Genomic DNA, 24769 nt, shown 5'->3' with positions numbered 1-24769 from the left:
AGGTAGAGAGACTTCATTAGCTCTAATCCCAGCTCAGTCACATGCTAAATGAGTGGCAAGTTCTTTGATTTCTCTGAGTCTCAGTATTTTTATCTGCAAAATGAAGCTAATAACACGTACTCTGAATAGTTGTTGTAAAGATCAAAAATAATACTTGTAAAGATCTAGTAGAGAGGATACAACAGGTACTTCATAAATAGTAACTTTTTTCTCATCTATCATTGCATTGCATCATTGGCTGCAGTAGCATTTCAACTCTGAGAGCATATATTTGGTCTGTGATAAACTAGTTGACCAGTTCAAGTATGAGTCCGATTAATGAGGATATGCAGAGATCAAATAAATAGATTCTTTGGACATTTTCTACAAATTACCTTCCCATACAGCTGTCTTCTAAATATAAGGTAGATGACTCTGGATTAGCTAAGAGGACAAAAATTGCCATTATCATCTTTATGGCTTTAGTTTGGGAAATAAAAATAGTGATAATGACCTTGGACTCTTGTGGAATTTCCATAAGTAATGTATATAATTACCATGAAATGGACATCTTTTGATATCAATGAAATAGTAAAGTGAGATAGAATTTAGGAAGACACATTTCAGAGGTCTGCTCATTATAAAGTGCCTATGACTGTCACTTAAGCAAAAACAGATAAAGTATACTCATATTAAAACATATGGCAACATTCTTAAAGAAAATGCCTCAGTGATTGCATGATTCTACTGAACTACTGCCTCAGTTGACCAAAAGTCTAACTTGCACAGTGCAAATGCAACTACTTTGAGCTAAAGATTAGTTTTAGAAGAAATAATATTTGCATACTCCCCAGTGACCATTCATTTTAAAACCCGAATCTAGAGGTGCAATCATTCGCAAAATCAATTATTTCATGATTATGGTACCTAGATGGTTTTCTTTTTATATTGGAGAATAAACATACTAATAACATGCACAGGTTAGGGAAAGTGATCATGGATCATCAGGATGATCAGGACATGAAAAAGGGTTATGTATTTCAATGGTAAAAGCAATATGATTATTAGCTCTTCATTTGAAGCAGTTTATCTACAGTTCAAAAATGCTTTCAATGCTTTCACTGATTAAACTGTAAAGCATCTTTTTCATTGTCAGCAGAAGTGACCGGCATTTAATTATTAAAATAGACTCTTCTAACTATAAATAATTGAATTAATAGTTTTAAATTTAGTTTGGCTAAAATTGGTGAATTGATAAATAACTAAATAATGCAAGAATAAGAATTATCAAAACACTTTTGAGAACACAGTTCTGCTTGGAGGGCTCCATGGAGGAAGTGCCTCATTTTCAAGAAAGGGATGATGTTTCTTTTGTTTCCATTCAATTCTTTCCTTCCTTTCTTTTTTTTCCTAAAGAGAAAATAGAAAACTATTTATATATAAATTTATATACAAATATGACCATTATTTTCAAATCAAGTTTCTTGCTGAAGAACAAAATAATCATTATAAGGTATTTAAATGTCATTTGCTAGCTTAATTGGTTATAAAGTAATTAACAGCTAGGGAATATTGCTAATTTATGAGCATATTATCAATAGGCGTTAACGCACCACTTAATTTTTAAAATATTAAAAGTGATAATATTTAAAAATTATGTAAAATAGGAAAAAAAGACCTGTAATCCCATAATTCAAAGAGAATAATTATTAGAAGTTAGTGATGACTTTCTGAGAACAGAGTCTCAGAAATAAATTTACTGGGTGCAAAGGTTGAATATGTGATGGCAGCAGAGGATACTTCACAGTGTTTAAAAATATTTGAATATTGAGGTTCATGTTTCTTTGCTTGTTATTGAGCTTGAGTACGTTTTCATTTCTTTAGTGCTTTTGTGAAGTTTTTGCTCTGTTATTTGGCTCTTCTAACTGTATGGTTACTGGTGCTTGTAATTTTTAGCAATTTACATTTTCATATAATAAATATTATCCTTGCAGCATTTTATCTACATTATTTTTAGTCCTTAATTTTTTACCAAAAAATTAATAGTTCAACCACAGACAACTAAACTGTTTAAAGAGTAATATAGTCAAAATTTGTGTACCCACTACCTGCCTTTTGAAATAAAACATGACCAATACTTGTGCAGCCCTTGTACCCACTCCCTCACCACACCTGCTTTCTCTCCACCATCCAGAGATAACCATTACTGAATTTAGTGCTTATAGTTGCAGTGCATCCCTTAATACCTTTATCACACACACGTATTCATCCCCAAACAACAAATAATTTTGTTTTGCAGGTTTTTTGAGTTTTGCAGGTTTTTTGAGTTTATGCTAAAAGGTACCATGCTATATATTCTTTTGCAACTGTCTTTTATTTATGACCATATTTCTAAGATCCATCTATATGGAGCTGTAGCTCTAGTTCACTGATGCACAGAATTCCAGTATATCAACATATCACAGTTTACTAATCAATTTTGGTGTTGAAGACATGATGTTCTAATGTTTTTTCCACACAAAGACAATGCTGCTGTAAATATATCCCTGTTTGATTCCTTGTGCTTATAAGCCAAGATTTTCTCTCCAAGTATATGCCTAGGAGTGAAATTGCCAGTTTGTAGGGTATGAATATGTTCGAATTTGCTGGACAATAATGATTTATTCTCCAAAGTTGTAGGAAATTACCCTCCAGCCGGCAAATATACTGATTTTTTATTATTAATATGCTGTATTCTATTGTTTGGCATTTTATATTTAATGTTTAAATCTTCTGAAGTTTGTATTGCAGTAAAGTAATTGTTCGAAGTGATTTTATGTCCAAATGTCACAAATAATCCCAATTGTTATTGCCTCACATCCATTAATTTGTGTTCCTTTATTATATAGTACATCCTTACAGGTAATAGGTTCTGAAGCTATTATTCTACTTGTACTATACTATAATTTGTGCTCATTCATTCAATGTTAAGCACTGAGATCTTACTCTGGGTCAAGCAGTATACAGGGAGCCATGCATGAAGTGATTATAAAATACAAACACACAGGTTACTGTTCCTGTTCCTTAGGGAACTTTCAAAATAAATGGTTAATAAACAAGTACATAAACAACAGATAATTCCAAATTGTGTGAAATTCTATGAAACATATAAATAAGCTGTTGTGATTGATAAAAAATGAAAGGAAGTACTTACTTTCAAAGAAAAGTGGATTCAGGGAAAGTCACTTTGAGATGTGATGGGTAAGAGGAGCCACTGGTGATGTGCACTGAGGGGAGGGCACCCCACGCAGACAGAAGAGTGTGTGTGAGGACTCTGACAAGTGGGGAAAACTTGGGATGGGAGAGGAAGCCAGAGAGCCAGTGTGAATAAAGCCTGGCGGGAGATGGGAGCGGGGTCCAGATGAGAATGACAAGGTATACGTGTAAGATCAGACGGGGCCTGGCAGGCCATGGTAACATTTAGAACACAGGTTTGAAAAAAAAAAAAAAAAGAGCTGTCAACAGGTGATTTGGAGAAGAAAGGCAGAATGCTGAGAGGTAAACCGGGGAACATGGCAGCAGAGGAGGAGACAGCTCAAGTGGAAGGGGAAATCGACTGTGCAGAATGCCCAGAGGTCTAGGAAACAGGGCAGAAAAGAATACATACCATAGTCTAGATGCTCTGGCAAAATCGTAACTCTCAAAGTTTAGTTTAGTTTAGTTTCAGAAAAGGGATAAGATGGGGGTTTACTGAGGATGAAAAGGATATGAAGAACTAAGGAAGTGTAAACAAACTTTCCAGAAGTTTAGCTATTAAAAAAGATGAGGATCATAGCTGGAGGGAAATGAAGAATTAAGAGAGTTTATTTTTATTAAGATTACTTATCCTGAGACTTGATGGGAATAATCCAGGAGGGTAGGAGAATGCAGATTCACAGGAGAGTGAAATGGTAAATTCATATTTCATTGCTTGATTGGTACAGTCCTGCTTCATATTATTTTGAAAATATTATCTTCCATCGTCTCACATTTTTATTATACCAGGTGAATTTTAGAACCATTTCGTTTCCCTGCTATACTCCCTTCCAAGAAATGACTGAGTATCTGAGGATTAATATGAAATCTAAACAATGATCTAGGAATACTTGAAATGTTAATAGCATTTGGCCTTTCATCCTGCAGCTTGGACTGTCTCTCCATTTCTTCAAGTTTCTGCTAAAACTATAAAGTTTAGTGGTTTCCTTGTATTCCAAAGAGCAGTGGTGTCACGGAACACTTGGACAACCCTGCCTCTGCAGGCTGAATGGCTTGGGAGGAGTGGTATTTTGGTAAATTATTAGGTGTCTATGCTTCTTTCATCAGTACATAAATGGAATTGATAATATCACAAGAAGAATATGGTAATGTAAGGTTCCATTAACATGCAATTATTCACATACAACAGAAGGATTGAAGAGAGGTGTGAAATTTTCTTTTTGTCTTAACATTTTGCTCTTCGTAATGAGAATGTTTTCATCTTTGTTATTTCTAATAAACAGAGAACCTCCTTTCAGAATCCTAACTGAGAAAATAAAAGGTGTAATTGGACCACGGTCAATCATCTTATTACTTTAGAGAGAGGCAGGCCCTCTAGCTAGGTGAAAGAAAAGCAGTGACCATGCTGTGTCCTCAGAAACTGACTGAAAAAACCTCACTGTCCATTCCATTTAACATAGGGAGAGAGAGGAACTGGAAGCAACCTTGAGTTTGCTGGCAGGTGCTAAAAAGTTAGGGCAGAAAATAGGCAATTAATTATCAACCTTAATATCAATTTACATGAATCAATGTTATCTTGAGTAATAATTAAAAGAGGTTTCTTAAAAAGTCCTCCTGTCTGTTGTTTGTTGGGGTCTGAATCTTTTGCTTATTTTCTTATTAAAGGTAACTATGAATTAATCTGGGAACCAGCTTGAAGAAGCATCTTACCTGATCTTTGGCTACAATTTTCACTTAAAACAGTGACCCATCAATTGCTCACTCCCCAAACTAGGTTGTACATCAAAATTTTGAGATGTTACTTTACATGAAAATTGAAGTAATTAGCTCTTCTGTATAGGGGTATTTTTCCATTCTCTCTGCAAACGAATTTCAATAAGAAATTGGTAAGATGGGGAACAGAGCTGTAACATGTTGTACATGGATTTTTTTTTTAGGTAGAGCTGTATTGTAGGGATATATTGTATACCAAAACAAGTTATTTTGTCTTAGGTCTTTGATGAGTTTTTATTTTCCAGAGGATTGATTAGAATGAGAAAGTGACTAACCACTGTAATGAAACATTGTGTACCTAACTATGACTTAGTCACTAAGGAAATTTTATCTCAATTTCAAGACAATGTGAAAATAAAACTGAAAACTGAAACATTTACATTCAGTTACTACTCTAAAAGATACTAGCAGAATTAGCATACGTCTCCTTAATATAAGAAGATTTTTAATTTTTCTTAGAACAAAGCATTATTTAAGAGTTTAATCTAAGGAAATCATCATAGAACACTACTATCCTCATTCAAACGACTGAACCAATTTTGATCGCCTTATTACTGTTTATCTGCATGTATTTAGCATTATAGCAGTACTAAAGTCAACACATAAACAACAATAAATTCTGTTGGTATTTTTATTAGGATTGCATTAAATTTGTAAATTACTTCAGGGAAAACTGACATCTTTATAGCATCATTATAAGATTGTTTCTATACAAGGACAGTTTTGTTCTAATTTCTCAGGTATTCATTTGTGTCCTTCAGAAGTTTTCTCTATATTGGTATTGCACATTTCCTAAGTTTATTCCTAAGTGTTGCATCTTTTTATCCTATCTTTAAATAGCCTGCTTTGGGTCCTGTGTGTGTCTCTAGCTACTACTGATTCTAAAATTTATGTGGAAACCCCCCCCCCAAGAATATTCAGAAATACATTGAATGAAGAGTTATGAAGGGAGATTAACCCAAACATATATGAAAATATATAAAGTCCTGACGATGAAACAGTGTTGTACTGGAGTATGTACAGTGAGATTGACCAATGGAACAGAAAGTTAAGAAATAAACAGACCTGAAAATATGGGAATGATCTAAGGTATCATATAATAAAGGCAGTACCTCAAATCAGTGGGTAAAAGTTGTGTTTTATGAAAGATGCATTTGGAAAAAATAAAGATGGAATCATATTTCCCATCATACACTAGGATAAATTCTAAGTGGAGCAAATGTTAAAATGTTAAATATAAAATCATAAAGTTATTAGAAGAAAAATGGGAGCTTTGACCCTAAGTTTTGGAGAAAGTCCTTTCAACTACACCTGAAAATCAGAAGCCATAAAAAAAGACTGACAGATTTGACACCTGAAAATAACATAAAATTCTTCATGGAATAAAATGATATAAGACTTCCCTGGTGGCACAGTGGTTAAGAATCCACCTGCCAATGCAGAGGACACGGGTTTGAGCCCTGGTCCAGGAAGATTCCACATGCTGCAGAGCAACTAAGCCCATGTGCCACAACTACTGAGCCTGTTCTCTAGAACCCGTGAGCCAGAACTACTGAGCCCGCGTGCCACAACTACTAAAGCCCATGCACCCTAGAGCCCATGCTTCACAACAAGAGAAGCCACTGCTATGAGAAGCCCACACATCACAATGAAGAGTAGCCTCTGCTTGCCGCAACTAGAGAAAGCCTGTGTGCACAGGCGAAGACCCAATACAGCCAAAAATAAATAATAAATAAATAAATTTACTAAAATAATGATATAAGCAAAGTTGAGAGACCAAAAATACAATGGGAAAAAATTTGTAACTCATATCAGAAATGGTAGGCTAATTTCCCTAGTACATAAAAAAGCTTCTAGAAATCAGTAAGAAAAAGACCAACAAAAAAATGTTCAGTTTATGAATTGATACTTTACAGGAAAAATAATATAAATTATCCTCACACAAATGAAAGGATACTCAAGCTCAATCCTAACCAGAGAAATGCAAATAAAAAAATACTCTGGATGACATTTTTTTAACTTGCTGATAGACATGAATTCAAAAATCTTTGATAAGAAACCCTACTGGACCCTAAGCCCTGTGGAGAAATTTTGCACTTTTTGATTGCTGAACACGTGAATGTGTTAACTATTCACATAAAGTACTTATGCATCTGAAATGTATTACTTATTTACTTATTCAAAAATAAATGAATAAAATATATATTTATATTGATATTTTAAAATAGAAAACAGTATTTTGCTTGCCATCATTGAAAAGTAACTATAAACGTAAGTACATTGAAACAAAGAATATAAAGTCCTGCTAGATATCATTTCTCCCAACGTTCATACTTGATTGCTTTCATTAAAAAACCACTTAAATAAGACCTTCTCCTCGAGGTCATCAGAAAGATCAAAAGAAAATAAAAAATGGAATAACTTTCTCATTAAATACAATTTTACTGTGTGTCAGGACCAAGTTCCACCTAAATTAACCTGGTATACCTTCAGTAATACACTTGTCAGTACACTTTTTTATAATTTTAGGTAGGAGAATCATTGCAAAGGATGAATGGGCATGACTGGTAAGTGACTAAATGTGGGGATGCAGGTAAGGAACATTATTATGACTAAAGTTTTAAGCCTGAGTGTTTTAAGGAATAGTAGAATCATTAATAGAAATGAGTAGATCAAATAAATTATGATATATGTAGGAGAGAATGAATTCAACAAGGTAGCTTCCAGGTAGAAATGGTCAGTAGGCATGGGACAAATAGAACTGGAATTAGGGACAGAAAAGTCAGAACAAGTACATTTAAAAGACACAGTGCATTAACAAATAACACCTACCAGCCATTTTTCATATTCATCAAGAGCTTGTTTATCTTTAGCTTTTTTCTCAGCTCTTTTCAGTTCTTCTTTTCTTTTCTCATTTATTTTCTCTTTTTCCTTTTCCTTGAAAACAGCTTCCTTTTTTTCATTCCTATGTAGGATAGTCAAAACACTGGCAAGTTAAAGGAGAATATATAATAAAGATTCCCTAATGTGTCTTTGCAATAATGAGACTAAGTGCATTAGTAACATTCAAGTAAATGAATTTTAGAAAAGCCTAAAGTGTTACTAATTTAAGATCTATCAAAACATTTATTATTTTGGATTACCATTTTTCAATAGCAGTTACGTTATCTTTCCTTTTCTCAGCAACAGTTTCTTCCTCTTTCTGTTTCTTTGCTCTTTCATATTCTTTCTCTTTTTTACTTTTCTCTTTAAGATATTCCATCTTTTTCTCTTTCCATTTTTCTAAAGACTGAAAAAGTTCAGTTACTTTATTTAATGTGAATATAATAAAATAGTAAAACCACAGTTAATCATTAATTTTCAAATATTTTAAAAATAATTAAGATATTCAAAACCATTGCATACTTGCAGTGCTTCTCTTTTTCTCACAGCATTTTCTTCTTCAGTTTTCTTCTTGGTTTTTTCCTCAAGCCTTTTTTTTGCAGCTACCTTCTTTGCTTCCTTTTCTTTCATGACTTTCCAGGCCTCAAATGATGCTAAGGCTTCTTCTCTCTTAGCAGCTCTTTTCTATTTTGGAAAAATAATAGACAGTAATATGTATACGTATAAATAGACAAATATAGATAGATATAGATATACATACATTCATTTTTTTAATTCCCTTCATATTCATCAAATTAGGTTTCAAAGCAATCTATTTAAAATAGATTTAAAGAAGTTAATTGATAAAGAATGTTATCTGAATTATTCACTGCATTTTAAAATGTCCTTTCTTAAACATTTATCAGATATTGATCTACTACCATGTATGGGAAGGAATTTTTTTTGGAAGTATACTGAACAAATGCTATGAAAATAAACTGTAAAAGGCTAATTCGTACTGCAAAGTGCTCATAATGCAATATTGCACTAAAAGAAAAATATCAGGAAAGTTACAGGCCAGAAAGGTAAAGTTATATACTTTACCTTTCTGGCCTGTAACTTTCCTGATATTTTAACTTTACCTTTCTGGCCTGTCAGAGTAAGGTAAATTGGTCAAGTCACACAGTAAACTACAGATCTGTGCTTTAACTCTGAGTTTTGACTGACATCAGAGCATAAAATTCTTACTGCATAAACATATCCCAAGTGTTGAAAACATGTGCCAGATTAGAAAATATGTAGGTGAACATATAGCAAGTATGTTATTACTTTACTTACTTCAATCTAATCCCATAATATTCTATGTTTGCCTTATAAAATATCGCTTAGCATTAAATGATATAAAGCTTTATTATAGAGATAACATAATTTAGAAGCAAAAGTATGAGCTCCCTCACTGAGTTGTGAAGAGCAAATGAGGTGTCTGGCACTGACTGTGGCAGATAATGCTGCAAAGGCAGTGTCAATGTCCAGGCACGTCCCCTGCAGGGCTGCTCCACACAGTGCTGTGCGCTGGGGAAATATGTTTCTATCCATAGTAGTATTAAAAGCACAATGGGGGCTTCCCTGGTGGCGCAGTGGTTGAGAGTCCGCCTGCCGATGCAGGGGACGCGGGTTCGTGCCCCGGTCCAGGAAGATCCCACATGCCGCGGAGGGAGAGGCCACAACAGTGAGAGGCCCGCATACCGCAAAAAAAAAAAAAAGCACAATGAAGGGTTGTTTTTATTTTCTTTTGTTTTTTTCAGGGATTTTACTTTAGAAGATAGGAAAGAACTGGACCATGTTGTAGGAAGGAGTTAGAGGCAGAAGGTGAAGTACAGGAGAGACTGAAATGAGAGCCCAGCTCCAGTCAGTGGGAAGGATAGGGGCAAATACTCAGGTAGAGGCTGGTCTTGAAGATACATACAAAACTCAAGATAGAAAAGGGGAAAACTGAAGGTTAATGTCTGATGACCCTTTATATTCCTGGCTAAGTTGTAATATCAAAGTCAATTTTTAATAATGAAATAGGTACATGGTCACAAGAAAAAATAAGTTCATAATCAGTAGTGCCAAAGCTATTGCTCACATATAAATAATAAAAATCTCTGTGTATCCATGTTTTCATGTAAAACAGTTATATTTATATCAAACTAAAAATGTATAAAGTACCAGAGAAATAAAATCAGAAATCAATTCTTTTATATACAATTTATTTCACCATTTAAAAATCAGTTGATTTAAAAATATTAAACATTCAGACTATTTTACTGACTTAAAAATCCAGAATATTTTTTACTTCTATATTCAGAATACCTGTTCATTTTGAATCCTTAAGTTTTCACTTTCGATTCTTTTAATTCTGTGCATTTCATGTAAATAAACATTTTTCTTTTCTCACCACTCCTGTGGGAACAAGAAAAAGGCTATATGATATTCAAAGTTTTGCAAATGAATTAGAATTCTTGTTTCTGAAATATATGATTAAAACTTTAAAAAAGCAAAACATAAAACTTATAGATTTTATATGTACTAGTATCATTCTTTATCTGATAATATTTTAATATGTAAAGATGAGCAAGAATTAAGAAAATCATGTGTATATATGATTTATATATGTGTAATATAATGTGTAATGTAATGACTACATATATTAACATTTTTCTCTGAAATTCACGTGGACAATTTTCCAAAGTGTACAATATTCTGTACAACAATTTTCCAAAGTGTACTATATTCTGTACAACTATATATACTAACATTTTTCTCGGAAATTCACATGGACAATTTTCCAAAGTGTACTATATTCTGTACAACAAATAAGACAAAAAAAAAGACTTCTTTTTTGGAATTGTGAAAAAATTAGGACAGCTTTCTTCTATGTAAGTTTAACTCAAATACAGAAAGTCTTAGGAAAGAAAAAAAAATTAAAACCCTTTTTGTTCATAACTATATAAACTTAAAGGAGAAAAAGTATAGAACATAGGTGTACCTCAACTACATTTTGCTTTTGCTGTATTTTTATCAATTGCCATGGCATATTCTCTTTCTTTAAAAACAACTAAGATCAGTTAAACAAAGCCTAGAAGGAGATAATTTAGTATACATATAAAAAAAAAAAGCTTTGGATTGCTCAGGTATTATAAAGGAAATAAATTAAACATTAAATCATCATCTCTGACAGGGTCATTTTACTTCCTGATAAACAAACCTTATGTAAGTGATTAATTCTTCTAATTTTTTAAAAAAATATTTTCCTTTTTACCTGATAAATAGCTGCCCTTATGTTATCTGCTCTGGCAGGTTTTGTACTCTGTTTCTGTGAGGGCTTTTGGTCCAAGACTCTCAAAGTCCCTAAATAGTGAGAAGTGGGAACTGTCAATGGAGTTCTCCTTAGAGAACCAGGTTTCCTTAAGAACTCAGAGGTCACTAATCTGAAAAGATCCAAATGAATCAAGATAAACTATTACAACTCCACTTGGTAGAGACAGATTCATTAGATTTTGCAAATACTATATTTGAAAACTACATTATAATTTAATAAATTATAATTACTTTGAAAATGATGTGTTCTTAGTATACAAAGACCCCTATTCAACCTAATTTAAATTTTATTACTTAAAGTTATATAGCTTCAATGCAATTTTTCTTTTAAGGTTTTGTAATTAAAACATTTTTAACAAACATGGACTCAAGTTACATGGGAAAAGACAATATTAATAAGTAGGTTTTAATAGTTTCTTATGTTATTTTGCTACATAAACCATCTTAAATATAAAGTTAGACTAGTAACCTCTATTTCAGGGTTGGTGGGAAAATCTGGCCCCCCATCTATTCTGGTATATAAAGTTTATTGCACCCTGGCTTTTTCATTTATTTGCATAATGCCAACAGTGTCTTCCCTGCTACAATAGCAGAACTGGGTAGTTACAACAGAGACCATATGGCCTCCAAGACCTGACATATGTCCTAACTCACGAATTTACAGAAAATGTTTGCTGACCCCTGTTACATTTGACTAATGATAATTTAAAAGATTCAGAAGGTTTTGAATAGCATTTATGAATTCTTATCATTTTAATAAACCAACTTAGTCCATAGAACCTCTAAGTTTAAAGTACAATTTTTCATGTGTTGGACAAAGACATTTAATAGAGAAGGTGAATGCTGGACTTCAGCTTTATTACCACTGTATATCTTCTGTCTCAGGAAAAACAGGAGAAAGAAACTATATCCCAGGAGCAATGTAGAACATAGAGGATCCTTAATCAATTCCTTTTTATAAATGAATATATTCAACTAGGGGGATTTACCATGAAGTAACTACTTCATTCTTCTCATATGAAGAAAATTAAGTAACACCAAATGAAATTTACTGTACAGAAGTTAAACTAAAACTAGTTTTCTTGGAATGTAAACCCATAACTGATGGAAAATGATAACTTTATTACCTGCCAGATGCACTGGATGCTCTATTATTTGTTGACTTTTTATTCTTCATATTTCTATCTTGGATTATTTTCTATTAAATAGAAAAAGCCAAAGATGGATTACTCACTGTATCGATCAGTTAGACTTAGAGGCCAATCTTCCAGTAAATCGATGTTTTTTAAGCATCTACTATGTGTCAAGTATAGCTGGCACCAGGAACAAACAAGGATATTACATTTTAGGGAGGTTGACTGGCAATAAACACGTAAACTAATGTCACTCACGAAGGAGATAAACTAGGGTCCAGTGACAGTGACAGAGTGGAGTTGACGAGCCACAATAATGAATTTGGTCAGGGAAGGCCTCCCTGAAGGCTCGACATCAGAGCTCAGATAAATGATGAATAACAAAGGGCCACATGATGTTCTATGGAGAGCTTGATAATTTTGAGAAACCAAAAATGGTGAAAGATGCTGAGGCACAGTGAATGGCAGGGAAAGCTGAGGAGTATAAGGTCCGGGAAGAATCGTATAAGATCTCCAGTGGTGAGGAGTCTGCTTTTTACTCCATGGGGAGAATCCAACAAAGAGACCTTAGAGGGGAATGATTAATCAGACTTCAGATCACTCAGTAGAGAGTAAGAATAAAGCCAAGGATTCATTCAAAAGAAATATGCTATAATCTTACTTGTTATATATAAATCACCTGTTCTAATTTAGAATTACCTCTGTTAAACATTTCTAAGACCTGTCTATAAATTCCAGAATACCCTTCTTCCTTTTAAGGAATAACTTTTCTACTTTACACGGACAGATGGGTGCTAACACTAAAGTGAGAGCAGATGTAAACACATCCCTAACTTGGCATTAGAGCTTTTTCGTAAGGAAACTGGTTAAGGACAATATACCTGGAATGTGGCTTAATGAACCTTCTCCATAAAATTTAATAAAAATTTAATACTCTGTTTATAAAAGTCCTGTTCAACCACAAGTTTTCAGCTGTTATCTTCCCTAGTAATAAGTATACATAGCCACCAATTAACTGCAGAAGAAACTGCATAAAGAAAATTTAGGAGAAATAGGGCTTCCCTGGTGGCACAGTGGTTGAGAGCCCGCCTGCCGATGCAGGGGACACGGGTTCGTGTCCCGGTCCGGGAAGATCCCACATGCCATGGAGCGGCTAGGCCATGAGCCATGGCCACTGAGCCTGCACGTCCGGAGCCTGTGCTCTGCAACGGGAGAGGCCACAACAGTGAGAGACCCGCATACCACACACACAAAAAAGAAAATTTAGGAGAAATAAAGACTAAAAATGCTCCCCATAAATTTTAACAGTATAGTACTCTGGTGCAACGTAGTGTAGGGACAAGTAATCCTACATATCACAAATCTGGTTCTCAAGGTAATAATAATAATATTCCTGATAATGATCCTGTCCATCCATTTAAATAAGTATGGATGCTAATAAACTTTTCTTAAAGATTTTCATTAAAATTTATAAAATATTTTAAAATGATATCCAAAGGAATATCCTTCACTAACTCAAAACCTTAGAAATTATTCCAGACAGCTGCATTTTTATAACATGAAGACCTACAGAAACATACCCACTTCTGGGTATGTATTTCTGAAACATTTAAAAATATATTATGATCATATACTTCTGTTAACTTTTAATGAAATGTTGGGTTTTATTATTTTCACTGCAAACCTTCCCTGAAGTTAAAATTCTATTGAATAAGAATCACTTGACAGTATAATACCATTATTTCCACGAATAATTCAGATGTACCTAACATGGAAGATAAAATATTTAAAAGTTCTATTTTGAATTTTAAGCTGTAGTATAGAAGGTACAATTTTATATAAATACCTTTGCAGACTCAGTGCATAAGATACTCTGAAGTTGAAACAGTGGTGGATCATCAACTGTTAAGTTACCATTCATAATCAGTTCAGCTTTCTCCTTTTCTTCTTCAAGGTCATCAGTAGTCACTTGACTTTCCTTGGGTTTCTCAAGTGTAGTAACAAAGTCTATCAAAACTGAGTTCTCTTCATTTTCAACTGATTTCAAGGAATTATGGTTTTCAGTGCATTCTTCATTCTGATCTATTTTGTGACAGAGTAACAGAACTAAATCTCCCTTCTGAATTAATAAGGTGGATAACAGATTCATTTGCTTTCTGCTAAATGAAAACTGTCTATAATCTCTTTCTTGCAAAATAATAAATGGAGAAAACTATCATATTCAACTTGAATAAACTTTTTTCCCAAGTGAGCTACAAAAGAAAAAATGGCTACTAAATCTACTAAAGCATTTGACACACCTTAGAAAATGGAATAACAACCCTAAACCATAGACATGCCACAAGCCCTTGTTGGTGTATAAACCAAGTAAGTGAAATGGCAGTATCTATTCTATTCAAAAGCCTGTGTTTCTTAGCTGGAGCAAGAGGCACAGATTTCTAAGATACTACAGTTACTAGCAATGCACTTATAGTATTGTACAGGTGTAGAGAGGACCAAGAATCAATGCAGTTCTAGACGAGGCCACCACACAGAGAATAAAGCCATCCTTTAGAGTTTTACTCCCACTAAGATGCAGTGTTGCCTCTGATACCAAAAGGGCAGGAAAGGAAGGCCTAGTATTTACCCTCTCAGTGCTCAAGGGACAGGCTTAAGCTCTGGCATGGAGGATTCAGTTTTGCTTTTACAGAATTGCTTCTATTATTCTGATTCTACCACACTTTAGAATGTTCAACAGAAAATCAGTGCTTTCTGCGTTGATCACCAACTTTCAGTTCTACCAGGATCCACCTACTGGCCAACCTGTATCTTTACTGTCAAAGTTTTAATTATGAGGCTTTCATTCCAGCCATTTCTGGGGAACTCATTTTATATCTAGGTAAGCTAGATATAATATCACTTTATAATTCCAGTTGTACATTCATATTTGGAGACTACTCATGATTCAAAGTATCATTAATGGATTCTTTAGAGCTGCTAATCAAAGTACTCAGTGAAAAGAACAAGGACTTTGGAGCAAAAGATTCAAATTATGGCTCCATCACTGACCTCGGGTATGTTTCCCAATATCTTTGCACTTCAGTTTTTCTCATCCATAATATGACAAAAGTTATACTACATAGTAAGCACTTAATAAATATAAGTTATACATCCCAGTCTTAAAAACAGCTATGCCTTTAGCTCTCATTAAGTTATATGTCATAAGACTAAGGAAAGAAACAATGTTAACTACTCATACTCATTTTAACTACTCATAGCACTTACTATGTGCTAACGATGGTTCTGTTCTACATGCTTTACATGTATTAAAACTAATTTAATTCTCACAGCCACCCTACTCTTATTAAGCCCATTTTGAAGAGCAACATACAGGGCCAGAAAGGTTAGTTACTTTCTCATGTAGTTGTACCTAGATTCAAATCCAGCTTAGTCTCACTCTAAAAGTTCACCTAACCATTATGCTGACTATTGCAGCAACGCCTACATAATAATAGCTCACATTTAGTGAATACTCTACTTGTGCCAGGAATTGAGTTAGTGGCTAAAATGCATAGTATCACTTAATTTTCACAATAGCCTTATGAGATTGGTCTTATTATAACTTGGGGGATTGAGGCATTGACAGATGAAGTTCTGCATCTACAATCACATGGTTAATAAATTGTATTTTGGGGATTAAAACTCAGGCAAACACAAACATATATTGTTCCTATAACTGTGTAAAGTATTATTTCTTTTACAAATAGCATTCTAAGCAATACAGAGTTCATAAATAAAATAAGGTAGAATAATTTGATATAATCACCTGTGATGGAGGATTTTTCCCCAGATACTGGTGAAGAGGAATTTCCGAGACTTTCTTTAAGGGATGATGATGATAGACTTGTTAACCATGCATCCTGTTTAAAGAAAATGTATTTACTAGTAAGTTTAGTTCTCAAGATTTGTGGGGGGCAATAGGATTATTAAAACTACTTCATAACTCTGAAATCTGCATTATTAGTTTTCTGCTAAACACCAAAAGTAAGTCAAAGGAGGTTATAATATGCTTTACTTTCAAGCCTTTATATCTTGATCATCAATAGGTCACTAAGAGCTATTCCAGTTCTTTAACTGAAACCTCTATGTTTTCAAAACTCCTACTGCTCTAAAATCAAATCTCAGAAATATTTAAGGTAAATATTTGACATGTTTTTCTCTAAGTATATATTTTCCTATAAAGTATAAAGGAAATAGTAGGTAAAAACCCTTAGTTTCAAACAAATATTACTTGTTGACCAAATGAAAGCAATTTATAAAACCAAGTAGACAGTTACTTCCAAATATTTTAGATAAAAAACTACATAGATTTCATACACTTTAGTTCTCCTCAAAATTCCTATATCTGAATTAAAATAATTATTATATATGAAATGAAGTAATTATATTTGTGTATAAATTAAACATCTCTTTATAGAATAATACTCTAGTCTAAAGGTGATGATATTATAATGTAAGAAGTTTGATTTTGTTGCATAGATAATAAATTTTAATTTTCTTTCCCATAATATTTACAAAGAAAATTATATGTCAAAAGCAATAGAGAGAAACCATCTGGGCAGATGGCAGAAGGGCTCAAACACTGGAGTCTACCCTGAGAAGGGAAGATTTACCCAAGGAGACTTACAAGTTAGTAGCCTTTTTCCTGAGGAAATTCCCCCAACTGTGCAGCTTAGTAGAAGGCTGCAGCATTACTAAGCTGGCTTGAGGGGTCAGAAGATAGAGTTTAGGACTAGAAGATCAGGCAATAAATTTGGAGAAGAGCTGCAGAAGGCATGAACCCCAATATCTGCATATAAATCCACCTCAAACACTTGGATCATCTATGCATGGCATGGGAAAGACCTCAGAGGGTCCTGTAAAATCACAGTAGCTAGAAAGTGAAAAATCTAAGCAGAGATTTCAGTCAATGTCCATGGCAAGGGAGACAGAGCTGGGAATTTGTCTAGCCATAATATCTTTGTGCTAGAGCACATGTTCAGAGGAACATAACAGAATCCAGAATCTCTACAACATATCATTCATAATGTTCAGTAGTCAATCAAAATGTTAATAAGTAAAAAAAAAAATGGTGACACATACTCATGAAAACAAACACAACAAATCAGTCTATAGTAACCAAGCCAGAGATGACCCAGATGTTGCAATTAGCAAACAAGAACTTTAAAGTAGGGATTATAAATATGTTCAAGCACTTAGGAGGAGATATATACATAGTGGCTGAATAGATAGGGTACCTTATTATTAGATACAGAAAATACAAAAAATACCAATCGAAATTCTAGAGTTGAACACTACTAAAATTAAAAAAAAAAATCACTGATAGACTTAACAGCAGATCAGGAATGGTAGAAAAAGGCAGTGAACTTGAAGACAGAACAATACAACTTACTCAATCTAAAAAAACAAAGGGAAAAAAGATTAAAGAAACATGAAAGAAATTTAGAGATCAGTGAGACATATCAAAAATTTCAATGCGCATGTAATTACAAACAAGAGGGAGGAAAATAAAACAGAAAAAAATTTTAACTTCCCATCTGCATGGAAAATATCAGTTTACAAATCCTGAAATCTTGACAAAACCCAAGCAGGATAAATATAAAGAAAACCACACCTAAGTACCTCATAGTCAAATTGTGGTAATTCAAAGAAAAAAGACTAAACCTTGAAAATAATTCTGAAAGCTGCCAGAAAAAAACAAAACATTGTATAATGAGGATAGCAAAATAAATTTTTGCTGATTTCGTAACAGAAATAATAGAGGTCAGGAACAATGGAAACCTATAAAGAGCTGGGGATAGGAGAAGGAAACTGTCAGCCAAGAAGTGTATATTCAACTAAGCCATCCTTCAAAAATGAAGATAAAGTGAATATGTTTTACATAAGAAAAGACTGAGAGAATCGATCACTGGCAAACCAAGAAATGCAAAAATAAGTTCTTAAGATTGAAGGGGAATAACACTAGAAGGTAATCTGGATCTATAGGAAGAAATGAAGATCCCTAGAAATGGTATATATATCTAAGAAAACTATAAATGTTTATTCTTTTCTTCTTTTAGTTCTTTAAAAGTCTAAGACAGGGCTTCCCTGGTGGTGCAGTGGTTGAGAGTCTGCCTGCCGATGCAGGGGACACGGGTTCATGCCCCGGTCCGGGAAGATCCCACATGCCACGGAGCAGTTGGGCCCGTGAAACATGGCGACTTGAGCCTGCGCGTCCGGAGCCTGTGCTCCGCAACGGGAGAGGCCACAACAGTGAGAGGCCCGCGTACCACAAAAAAAAAAAAAAAAAGTCTAAGAAAAAAAGTTTAAAAGGCTCTTTAAAGAAACGTTATAACTCTGTGTTGTAGAAATTATATCATATGTAGGTATAATATACATGACATCAACAGCATGATGGATGAGGGAGTATATGGAACTATACTGTTACAAGGTTTCTATTTTAAATGTGAAACAATACAGTGTCAACTGTATTGTGATCATTTATAGATGCATTTTGTAATCCATAAGACAACTACTAAAAATATAACGCAAATAGGTATAGTCAAAAGGCAACAGAGAAAACTAATGGAAAACTAAAACCTACGTGATTAACTCTGAATAAAAAGGCAAGAAAGAAGTTATAGAGGAACAACTTCAATTTTAAAAAAATAGATAAAATAAATAGAAAAAAAACAGCAACAAATTGGCCCTAAGTGTACTTACATTAAATGTATATGGACTGGATTTCCCTGGTGGCGCATTGGTTAAGAATCCACCTGCCAATGCAGGGGACACGGGTTCAAGCCCAGGTCTGGGAAGATCCCACATGCCATGGAGCAACTAAGCCCGTGAGCCACAACTACTGAGCCTGTGCTCTAGAGCCCGTGAGCCACAATTGCTGAGCCCGAGAGCCACAACTACTGAAGCCTGTGCACCTAGAGCCCGTGCTCCACAACAAGAGAAGCCATCATGATGAGAAGCCCGCACACCACAACAAAGGGTAGCCCCCTGCTTGCCATAACTAGAGAAAGCCCGTGCAAGCAATGAAGACCCAATGCAGCCAAAAATAAAATAAATAAATTTATTAAAAAAAGTATATGGACTAAACACTCATAAATGGAATAATGGATTCATAAGTAGATCGCAATTAAAAAGCAGATTGTCAGACTTGATAAAAAAGTAATACCAAACTGCTATTACAAGAGTCATTTAAAGAAAAAGATTGTTTGAAAGGAAAATTATGGAAAAAGTTATACCATGCAAATACTGAAATGTTGAAATGTCAGGCAAAACAAACTGCAAGATATGAAGCATTACCAGAGATACAAAAATTTCATAGGGCTAAATAGGGTCAAGAACTAATAATGATGAATGTGTATGTGTTTAATTACAGAGTCATGGAATGCTGACAGAACAAAAAGGAAGTACAGAGAAATTCACAAACATAATTGGAGATTTTAACACACTCTATTTAGTACATGGCAAATCAACTAGACAAAAATTCAGTAAGAAAGGAGAAGATCTGAATGACACTACCAACCATCTTGACCAAACTGAAATTACAGAACGTTATATCTAACACCTGCAGAACACACATTCTTTGTTAATACAAATGAAACCTTTCACAAGACACACTTAGTCTGGGCCATAAAAAAAAAACCCCAACAATTAAAAAAAATGTGAATTCATATAAAATATATTCTTTGATCATAATAAAATTAAATTATAAATTTATGCAAGAATATATCTAGAGAAGATCTAATATGTGGAAATAAAATCATTCACCATAAAATAACCATTTGGCCAAAAAAGAGATCACAAGGAAAATTAGAAAATGTATTTAAAGGAATGATAATGAAAATAAATGGCATCAAAAAAATTGAGTGCTGCTCTCTATTTACAATAGCCCGGAGATGGAAACAACCTAAGTGCCCATCATCGGATGAATGGATAAAGAAGATGTGGCACATATATACAATGGAATATTACTCAGCCATAAAAAGAAACGAAATTGAGCTATTTGTAATGAGGTGGATAGACCTAGAGTCTGTCATACAGAGTGAAGTAAGTCAGAAAGAAAAAGACAAATACCATATGCTAACACATATATATGGAATTTAAGAAAAAAAAATGTCATGAAGAACCTAGAGGTAAGGCAGGAATAAAGACGCAGACCTCCTAGAGAACGGACTTGAGGTTATGGGGAGGGGGAAGGGTGAGCTGTGACAGGGCGAGAGAGAGTCATGGACATATACACACTAACAAACGTAGTAAGGTAGATAGCTAGTTGGAAGCAGCCGCATGGCACAGGGAGATTGGCTTGGTGCTTTGTGACAGCCTGGAGGGGTGGGATAGGGAGGGTGGGAGGGAGGGAGACGCAAGAGGGAAGAGATATGGGAACATATGTATATGTATAACTGATTCACTTTGTTATACAGCAGAAACTAACACACCATTGTAAAGCAATTACACCCCAATAAAGATGTTAAAAAAAAAAAATTGAGTGCTGCTAATCAGTGCATTAGAGGAAAATTTATAGTTTTCAAAGGTTTTGATAGAAAGGATGAAAAGCTTAAAATGGATGGACACATTTTCTAACTTAAAGGTAAGCAAATTAAACCCAAAGAAAATAAAAGAAAGAAATAATAAAGAGTGAAAATCAATGAAATTGGAAACAAACAACAGAGAAAGCTAACAAAGCCAACACTGGTTCTTTTAACAGAGTTAAAGTTTTAACAGAACTGAGCAATGCCTATCAAAATTTAACGAGAGACAGAAAACACAAACTACATATTAGAAATGAAAGATGGAATGTCATGATAATTTTACTGTCATCAAAAGGATAAGGGAATATCACAACCAACTTTATAAATTCAACATCTCAGATAAAGTGGATAAATTTCTAAATAGACATAAATTACCAAACTGATGAGAAAATCTGGATACCAAATATTTATCCCCCCCCAAAAAAAATCAAACTTAGTGTCAAAGATCTCTCCACAAAGAAAATTCTAGGCCCAGATAATTTCGCTGGTGAATTCTCTCAATTAAGGGGAAAATGATACTAAACTTTTGGTTTCATACCAAACTTTTAGAAAATAAATGAGGAAGAGACATTCCCCAATTCATAGGATACTCACACCTGATAACAACATTATAAGGAAAAAATTATAGTCAACTTCCATAAATATTGATGTAGAAGTCTTAACAAAATATTAAAAAATCAAATCCCACACAAAAATAGTGTACTATGATGGACTAGATTTTATCCCAGGAATAATGAGTTAATTTAACATATAAACATAGATATATATCATCATACACACGCACACACAAATGAAAGGTGGGAAGTGAGGTTGTATCGAGAAAGAAAATGTCACCCTTTCGATACCCAGCTGTGACATTTGCAGGAAGGTAAGGCAATAGGGAGAGAAGTGCAGTGTCATGTGAAAGCTTATACAAAGTTAAAGAGGCTTCAGCATAGTTGAACGTGGATGAAAATAGACTCTTCCGGAGCCAAAGATTATAGACATAGGAGAGAGAAGGGTTGGACAAAAAATAAATGGGAAATCCCTGAAAATGTGGGCTTAAAGAAGATTCAGAGCATGGTCAGGAAAATTTTATAATGAGGAATAAGGAAAATTCAGACTATTAAAAACAGAAGTATCTAAAATACCCAACAAAGATAATAGCTCTACAATATGGGTTATGTTATAGTCATTAAGGTGAACATAGTCTCAAGATCACCCAGCAACATGGAAACACGTCATGACCTAATGTTAAGAGATTAAACCAAAAAGCATGATACAAAACATTGTGAATGTTAAGATGACAAATATTATAAAAACAAGTATAGAAAAACAGCCCAAAAGTGGAGTAAGAATAATGAATATAGTTGTCATTAGGTGATGGGATTATGGGTAGATATTTTTCAATTAAATTTTCTGTCATAATATATGTTACTTTAAAAAGTTTAGGAATACTTTTTTCTTTAATCAAGGGATATAGAATACATCACAAAGAGCAATTAAAGTTAGGTATCACTACCAGTTTGAATAGTGTTCCCTCAAAATTCATGTCTACCCCAAATCTCCGAATGTGATCTTATTTGAAAATAAGGTGTTTGCAGATGGAATTAAGATGAGAATCTACTGGAGTAGGGCAGACCCTAAATCAATGACTGGTGTCTTGTTTTAGACAAAAATGAGGGAAGACACAGAGACCCAGGGAAGAAGACCATGGGTTGATGGAGGCAAGGACTGGAGTGACGCAGCTACAAGCCAAGGACCACCAAAGATTTCTGACAACCACCAGAAACTGGAAGAAGCAAAGAAGGATTCTTCCCTAGGGCCTTCAGAGGGAACATAGCCCTGTTCACACCCTGATATTGGATTTCTGACCTCCAGAACTGAGAGAACCTCTGTTGTTTTAAGTCATCTAGTTTGTGGCAATTTGTTACAGCAGCTACAGTGAATTAACACAATATCCACTTGACCAGATGATTTTATTAAACATAAAATAATTGTTTGGTTTTGATAACACCCTCTCTTCACCTGACTTTCAGAACAAATTAGGACATAGCACATTGAAGTCAGGCAGACTTATATCAAATTGCCAGCTTTTCTGGTAAAGCTAACCTGCAGGATAAGAGTGGAATCAGAGCCTACTGTGCTCATACTTCTGACCTGAATTGGAGAGATTCTTCTGTTTAGTTGTGATACAAAGGACTTCCTCTGTCTGCCTTTGTACCACCTCCCAGGGAGCAGATCTTTTCTCACATCAGTAACACAGAGGAGTCAGGAGAAGAAGAAAGAAGGTTAGCCAGTACTGTTTAGTTCCTTTTCTCTGATCTGCTCAAGCAGATTGTGGAGTAGGAATGTTCTTCCCATACTTATCCCTTCTGAAATGTGAGGTGGAACTTCTCTAACCATAGTGAAATGTAAAGACAGGCGGCCAAGTGTTCTTCCCTAATAACAATACACAGTAAACTCCTGATGAAGTCCTGAAGGATCACATCTACATCCCTTCTGGTATATCGCAAAAAATACAGGACTGTGCCGTGAACATTCAGTATACATTTGTTGAGTGATTAAAACCAAATGAATAAAATGACATTGGCCATAAATTATACAATTCAAAGATATGTAAATAAAAACTCTTGCAATTAAAGTGTTGCATAGATTCAAAAAGGCAAGTTTTTTTCACATTTTACTTTCTCTGAAATTGGATGCATCGTATGTTACAGTTTAGCAGTTTTCTTCTTTCTTAGCAGTACATAAAATAATGCTGTATTTTTGCTGTATCTTACAATTGAGTTTTAGATCCAATAAAATATATTTTTAAAAACTTAAAATTATTTCCTTATCAATTGCTGAAGGAATCATGTAACACATACACACATGCATGCTCACACACAAGTATTCTTTTTCTCATAATCAGATGCAAAAACCTGAATTAGAAACACAGTTTAGCAGTAGCGCTAACCTCAGGGTCAAGGTTTTCAGAGAATGCATTTTTCTCAGCTTCTGGTTGTCTGCCATTCAGCCTTGGGAGGAATGAAGGTGCAGAATATGCCTCTAATTCTTCATGGAGGGCAGTGTCTTTGTCTTCTCCTAGCCTGTCTTTCTCCTCCCTGTGGCTGTGCTTTTTCAACATGCTCCTTGGCCGAGGTGAAGGCTTAAAGTGGTTGTCTGCTTCAAGGCTGCTGTTATTTTCTGCAGAAAAATACAATGTTTTAATGCATTAAATAAAATTTAATACACTAAAAAATACATTTTTAAAATGACTATGGCTTCTCCTACACCGCAGGTTTCACCACACTTCCCTCCTGTGCCCAAGCACCTTGGCTTTCTATCCTGGAGAGTCTAGAAGAAGCCCACACCCTTCTCTACAAAGAACTCCAGAAAGTACAAGTAGGTGATAGTTCATAATCAAATAATTTTTTTTTAATGGCTGCCATCCTGGAAGTAACTAGTATACTTCACTTTTGTGAGTAAACTCATCAACTCTCATAGTATTAAAAAAAATTTTTTTTTAACAAACAAAACCAAACTGCTTCAGTTTCAGGCTTTATAAAATGAGGCAGTTCATCCATCAAAACCTTTATTGAGTATTTGCTGCCAGGCCCCATACACATCACTCACATTAATGGACCTCAGAATCAAGACACTGGCAATGGCCCTGTCCAAGGATTTTAGAGGTTGGGAAAGGAGACGATTCTAAACAAACAAAATTATAAGACAAAGGTAAGTGCTGTTACATGTATAAAGATGATGTCAGTACAGGGAGTAGAAGAGCCAAATATCTCTGGAAGGAGGAACAGACAACTGGATAACTTGTGAGCTGCTGTTCTCTGAGTCCATAAAACCTCTCCAGCAGTTATTAAAATTTCTCAGTTACTATTTCAT

At 34.3% G+C, this 24769-nt stretch overlaps 1 protein-coding gene across 1 annotated transcript in view; it reads right to left on the bottom strand.

Moving 5' to 3' along the window:
• Positions 1–221: 221 nt before the first annotated feature.
• LOC309822257 (microtubule-associated protein 9-like) overlaps positions 222–24769 on the bottom strand; it is a gene marked incomplete at its 5' end in the record, with an annotated part of 33295 nt that continues 8747 nt past the window's right edge. Inside the window, 11 exon segments of the mRNA XM_082654001.1 lie at positions 222–1389; positions 7819–7951; positions 8130–8275; positions 8392–8553; positions 10204–10284; positions 10288–10293; positions 11153–11321; positions 12339–12409; positions 14191–14426; positions 16150–16243; positions 23847–24076. Of these exon segments, the coding sequence (XP_082510127.1) occupies positions 1267–1389; positions 7819–7951; positions 8130–8275; positions 8392–8553; positions 10204–10284; positions 10288–10293; positions 11153–11321; positions 12339–12409; positions 14191–14426; positions 16150–16243; positions 23847–24076 (1451 nt within the window). The 3' untranslated portion in view covers positions 222–1266.

This window comes from Grampus griseus (assembly GCF_964374135.1).
Source record: "Grampus griseus genome assembly, chromosome: 4".
NCBI classification, from domain to species: Eukaryota; Metazoa; Chordata; class Mammalia; order Artiodactyla; family Delphinidae; genus Grampus; species Grampus griseus.
Note: the sequence above shows the minus strand (reverse complement) of the source record. Positions and strands in the feature narration are given on the sequence as shown.